General features: G+C 39.5%; 1 protein-coding gene across 1 annotated transcript; it reads right to left on the minus strand.

Annotated features, from left to right (window-relative positions):
* Positions 1-520: 520 nt before the first annotated feature.
* On the minus strand, positions 521-6,833 carry CLEC3A (C-type lectin domain family 3 member A). Its single transcript, XM_009901134.2, has 3 exons — positions 6,719-6,833; positions 4,501-4,581; positions 521-930 (listed from the first exon to the last, which is right to left on the minus strand). The coding sequence occupies exons 1-3, from the start codon at positions 6,831-6,833 to the stop codon at positions 539-541; spliced, it is 588 nt and encodes a 195-aa protein (XP_009899436.1). The 3' UTR covers positions 521-538.

Below are 6,833 nucleotides of genomic sequence, written 5' to 3' on the forward strand. Positions count from 1 at the left end.
CTTTCTGAACCCATAAACTCTTCGTCACAGATCCATCTTGTTAAACGTTGTAATGGTGATAGGCATTTCCCACAGGAGCTCACATAATCCCAAAGTCCCTCTTAGGCACTGAAACTGAGAGGATCCCTACACCTTGTGCTGGCACTTGTCACCATACAGCAATCTTTTACAAGCTTTCAATAACTTCACTAGAGTTCTAAGTTCAAGTAAATGCTGTCTACCATGGAGATACAGAGTACAGGAGGTGAATTCCAGCAACCTGAACATCAGGCTGAAATAATATGCCAAAAGATGATGCAGTGTAAGTTAAAATGTAATATATATTCCTGTACATAATTAGAGCACTCACTAAAAGCTAACATTTTCAGCATCTGAATAGAAAATAAATTAATAGGGACAACCTCTCTTTCAGGAAAGGGTGAGTACAATGCAGGAGATGGGTATTTCAAGCTCGCCACTGTCTAAGTGCGAGGGGTTACTAACCAGCAAAACTGCAGGATAATAACTTATAACATGGTCATGGTTATTGTATTTGTAACTATGGGATCAGAAACTCACAGATGTATCTCTTGGCAGTGCGGCAGACTTCATCCACCCACTTGCCTTGTGATGCCTGGGAAAAAAAGACACAGTTTTCCTGCTTGCCCCCATTAGGTTGGGCACGATCCCAATTGGAGTACTGTAGAGCCATGCCACTGACATCAACAAATTTCCCTTCATTTATCAGGTCATTGATACCCAGCCAAAACTCAGACACCCGAGGCATACTTTTCTTGCCATAATCTCGAAGAGTGTTTGTTTCCTCATTGTTCCTTGGGATAGCCAGTGTCCCTCCTTTGGCTATGCAATCTTCATTGGCTTCATGGAAATGTTTGGTGCTTTCTGATGCAAGGTAGCACTTCTTATGGGCCTTTGTCCCACGAAGACAGACTGTGAATAGATAGTGGTTTGCATGATCAGTAAAACTGTGGACTATAGCTTTGAGTAATGCTTCCTAAAATGACACTTTACTAAATGTGTGTTGGGAAAAATAGACAACCTCCTGGCAAGTGAAAAGTGCTCACCTCCACAGAGTGGACCTGAAGTAGCAGTAAGACCAGACTTTTCTGCTCTTCCTCATGCTCACATGAGGTCTTTCATGCAGTCAACCTCAGATTCCCTCTGGCAATGTAATTTTCTCAAGGATTTTTTCATTTTGCTGTTTCAGAAGGTTAAAATATAACCCAGGCCCATCATCAGTGTCTTTTATATTATCTTTTAGCAAATAGGCCTGGTTTCACACATTTGCCTTATTTCATCAGTTTTAAAACTTATGGAATGGATGAGGATTGGATGTTTGTATTGTTGGCAGATGTGAGTCAGTCATCGGGAAACCTGTGCTTGGATTTATAGTAAAGAGACAAACCTAAAGGTCTTTTCATATTTATGATATTTACATGCTAGAGTTTCCTGCATTAACTAAGTCTAGTTCCCAGGAAACAAAAGCAGTGCAGAAAAGTGCTATTTTAAGAGTGTCCTGCTAACCGGAAAAAGACTGATCACTGTCTGGATGATTGATAACAGTGTATTTCCACCTGCAGGAGAGCATACACTCACCTCTTCAGCTCTAAATTTTGGATCTTTCCAACAAATTCCATCCTCTCAAACTCTAAAATCAAAAGAAGTGACTTAAATCCATAAAGACTTTTTGAAAGTGTGCACTTATTACTGAGCTTGCATGACAAACTCAACCAAATAACCTAAACATTTGCATTCATGAATCTGTTTGCATTTAGATTTACAGGAACATATCAGGGAAGTATTGATGTAAAGTCCAAATGTATTAAATCATTAATTTGTCATATGCACTGTAATTGGAATTGCCTTGCAGAGCTGCTGTCAGAATTCTTCCAGCCCAGGGTCTATGTGGGCAGGTTTGCAGGGCTGTATCCTTGAACTGTGCATTTCAGCTTTCCTTATGCAGATATGTTATAAAAACCTGATTTTCCCAATAAAAGTATTTACAAGCAGGGAACCCTCCTCAAAGGAGTGTTCTCCTCTGAGCCAAGGAAGGTTACAAAGGCCTTGGATAAACTCCTGTAACAATCATTTTTGAAATCCTGCATATGACTACTTCCAGATTATTTCATTTATTGCTTAAACTCATCTTGTACTCTTATTAGAAATATGCTGCAAAACAATATGAACATCTTCTGTCCTGATGTTTTCTACAGTCTGTTTCTAATTCCTATCATCTCTTCTTGTAAAAAATAATTATATATCTGAACAACAGGATATCAAAATCTGCTTTGGAGTGTATTCTATGTCTCTGGGTTTTAGTATTTCCAGTTTTAGTATTTCCAGTTGTAGTATCCATTGCCTTCCTTAGCTGCATTTTCAGGGTCATCATTTTATATTAGGGCTTATCCTTCAACTTTTATCCTTTCCAACTGAGGGGGCTCAGGGGAGATCTCATTGCTGTCTACAACTACCTGAAGGGGGATTGTAGCCAGGAGGGAGTTGATCTGTTCTCTCAGGCAACCAGCCCCAGAATGAGAGGACACAGTCTCAAGCTGCGCCAGGGGAGGTTTAGGCTCAAGCTGAGGAGAAAGTTCTTTACTGAGAGAGTCATTTGCCATTGGAATGTGCTGCCCAGGGAGGTGGTGGAGTCACCGTCCTTGGAGGTGTTCAAGAGGGGATTGGACGTGGCACTTGGTGCCATGGTCTAGTCATGAGGTCTGTGGCGACAGGTTGGACTTGATGATCTTTGAGGTCTCTTCCAACCCTGGTGATACTGTGATACTGTAATGAGCAAATAAAAGTAATGAACATACTTGCTAAATGTTGAATTCTTTAACACCTTTATCTTCATAGAAAAGATCAGGAAGTCTGTCTAATTCAGCAGTGCTGCAGTAATGATGGAGAATGGCCCTCTTTAGGAAGAAAGTATGTGCTGCTAAATGGAGTGTGGCAACAGTTCATGGTATTTAGAAAAGAAATGTAAGCAAAAGAAGAAATCACATTGTAATGTGTCATGGAAGTGTCCATGATCTTAAAAAAGTAGTTTCTTTTGCAAGTATTGTGAGGCCATTAACAAATGCAGTCAGATCTACAGGTGTGAGAGGTCTCTCTTTGCCAAATTTGAATCCAGTTGAACAGTGTGGGCTCTGAATTTAGAATATAATTCAAAATAAGTTTTCAGGATAGAAAATCTCCCAGCTCTGGTTTCATTTCTAAGCCACTGCATGCTTACTCTCAAGCTCCTTCTGGAAGCAATACAAGAATTACTTCTAAACAAGAGTTACTTGTCTAGTACAGGCTCCTTCTTTTAAGAAACTGCTAAAGTCTTCTTATAAGAAATAAATATTTTGTAAAACTCTAAAAGCTCTATGCAACCCAAGAGTTACAACAGAACAACTCAGATATTACCACCTCTAAGGAAAATATATTCTCTTTCATGTGAATGATGTCATTTCCTCTGGAGTGTCCTCTTGAACATGTTTAAATGCCAAGTGTCAGCAGCTCTGAAAAAGCTCAACTGTCTAGTAGGTGCATGTGTATTTACCCTTCTTATTTGGGTTGGAAATTTCCATGTGGTTTTTTAAATACTAGAAGAACTCTGCACATTGGTACAGGATATTTCTGAACTCACAGTGGGTATTACTTTGAACTTTTATGGCAGCATTCACATATGAATGTTGCAAACTGCTCACTTAAAGGCTCAGCCCTTTTAACTTCCTTTTGGGGATATTCTCAGCCTTTTCAGTTTCACAGAATGCCAGGTTGGAAGGGACCTCAAGGATGATCTGTTCCAGCCTTTCTAGGTGATAGTGTAGCTGAAATGAGCTGGCAGCACCCTGTCAAGCTGAGTTTTAAAACTGACCAGTGTAGGGGAACCCATGACTCTCTTGGGAGATGATTCCAATGTCTGATTGTTCTCATTGTGAACAATGTTCTTCGAGATTCCAATGGGAATCTCCCCAGCAGTTACTTGTCCCCATCACCCATGGGACTCTGTGTGAAAAGGGAGTCTCCATCCTCCTGATAGCCACCCTTTATGTACTGATCCATAGTAATAAGGTCTCCCCTAAGCCTTCTCATGACTGAACAAACCCAGCTCTCTCAGCCTTTCCTCATATGTCGGGTCTGCCTTGATAGCTCATGTTCATATCAAAGCAGGGAACCTAACTCATTGTCAGACACAGCAACCCTCTTTGTGTTGCCTTTGATCATACCTAAAATCACAGCTTGGGGCTGTGCATAGGAAAGACAAAAGTGGTTCCTGCTTCTGATTAATTCTCACTCTCAGTGAAGAATTGTCACTTGTACACCATTAGTTCAAGCCTTGATTTTACCTGAATGCTTCCTTCAGCATTTGTCTCACCATTACATCTGTGGCTTATCATGCTCTTAAGAAGTTATATTTCTCAGTTAAAAATGCCCATTAAGGAGAAGCATGGGGGTGAAGGAGAAAGATGGTGATAACTTTTGGAAGCCATTGACCGGTGTAAGCTGCTTTACCTGTTTGAAGTGCTTGTATTTCTTTCAGAGCATTTACTTCTCGCCACAATTTGTCAATCTGGGTCTTTAAGTCATCTTTTTCTTCAATAAAAGAAATTTAGAGAAATTAACAGATATGCATAAACAAAACAAAACAGGAATAAAAAATTGTATGTTAAAAGCTGTTTCAATATATCATGAGTTTCTGTACTGATGAGATATTTTTACTTCATTTAAAGATTTTTCCTTAATGAAAGGATTGCTCAAGGGTTCCTATAAAAATCAGGAGGAATACCCCTTTAGCTTTCATCCTTGTCATTTAAATCTCATTTTCATTTGGGCTCTGTTCTAGTACCTGTTTGAAACTATGGATTGTTGCAGCCAATCATTCCTCAGCATGCCAGTATATCATTTACAGCAACATTTGTCTGTTTACTTTTCAACCTGTACGCCACAGCATATATACATGAGATACAAATAACAGCAGAACACCAGTTGTGTGTATCCAAGGAAATGTTATTCCTGGGAGCATGAAAGTTTCCCACAAAACTTGTTTTGATACTGTGAGGAACAGCTCATATAAACCAACTTCCAAATGCATGAAGACGAATTTGCTGAGCTGCAGTTTTGCCTCCCCAGGAGGAGCCTTCCTCTCTGCATCAATACAGAGATGGCCTAGTGACTCAGGTAACACAAATTTAGCCTGAATTACCATTTTGTGGCATTTACAAAAGCACCAAGAAGATGTTAGGACAAGAAAAGCAGCTAGTTTGCATTTGACTCCATTTTTCTGTTCTTATTCATTCTTTTTTTCTCAATCATTTTAGTATTCCACTGCCACCAGACGGCATGTTTCCATTGCACAAGATGACAATTCAATTGCAGCAGTAATCAGACCTTCTAGAAGCCACAGTGATGAACACAAGGAATAAATGAGCTCTTTCAGACATAACAGAACTAACAAAACCACACTTCATACAGATCTGTGTTACATCACCTAATCCTCCAGCTGCACCCCAGAAAGCTCCTCTCCATATTGCCTACTGCCTGTGGGGATAACCCCAGATGTCCTTTGATTCCCTTGTTCCCCAAGGCTTAACTCCCAGTTCATTAATCCATTTTCTTTCTTGTGATTCCCAGTTCACAGTAGCCTGTCCATGTACTCTGTCTACTTCAAAAGAGGCTAAAAGGAGAACAAACAGAGCTCCTGGTGCAACCTTTTCACGGAGGGACAGTAATGCAGATGTTTTTGTTTGTTTGTTTTTCACACCCTCTTTCTGAATTTTGTAAAATATTGGGAAACTTATCCTCAGGAGCTCCATTCTTCTGCCAAATTGTTTCAAGTTTAAAAGTAGTGGGAGCTTTGACAGCCAAATGTGCTGGCAAAACAAATGCCTAAGCAGCCTGTCCTTATGACACCAAGCTAAACCCCAGAGACATTCAAAAGGAGAAGGAAGGAGGGAAGTTTATATAACTGTATCACTCTGGAGCAGTGTAATCATGCTGTACAATGGCTTTATCAAAGCTGTGGGGTTTTTATTGACTAGGAGTTTAAATATTTGCCATTAGTGTAACCTTCATCATACCCTCTTTTATTAGAAATAAGTCTTTACATTAAATACACAGACATTTCCAAACAACATTCATTGGGTTCTTATTTGCTCTGTAAGCTTTGCTCTGGGAATTTGCCTTATCTCTTTTCTGCTAATTCTTTTTCATTAGTTTGACTTGCCATTTCACAGTACTTGTCACACAGGTAAAGTAATATTCCAGGAGTATTAGACAGACATTCTGTTAAAATTAGGAAATGGTACAAAAATCTGAGCAATAATCCTTGGAGATTAAACACTATTCTGCTCTATTCCACCATATGTATGTGAATTTTCTTTCTTCTGATGTTAGTCAATATGACTGTATGAGTAAAAATGATTGGCCAGAGTCCCCTCAGCAGTACCTCTGAGTCCAAATTAACATTGACAGAGAAGAGCAGGCACAACACAGCAATATATTTACAACTGTTACACTGCTCTACTTCCATGACTCAGTCTGCCACCTTATTTTTAGATTTGCTAACTCACATAAGACATTTTTTAAAGACAGATATAATATGGACTCAACTGTCCTATGTTAATAAGAATTTGTATAAGGTTAATTTCTGGTTCATGCAATGCCATTTAAGCACATAGTAAACCTGCAAAGACCATAAGCTTCTATCCCTCCTCCAGTTCAAACCCAGTACCTTTCACTCTACGTTTGCTGTGTTTCCTGGTTTTGAATTTGGAAGCCTGGCTGAAGGTCTGGTCCAGCAGTAAGATGCTTATGAGTAGAAAAATCCTAAGTCCAGTTTGTGCCAT

The sequence above is a fragment of the Dryobates pubescens genome, chromosome 19, assembly GCF_014839835.1.
Source record: "Dryobates pubescens isolate bDryPub1 chromosome 19, bDryPub1.pri, whole genome shotgun sequence".
In the NCBI taxonomy this organism is placed as follows: domain Eukaryota; kingdom Metazoa; phylum Chordata; class Aves; order Piciformes; family Picidae; genus Dryobates; species Dryobates pubescens.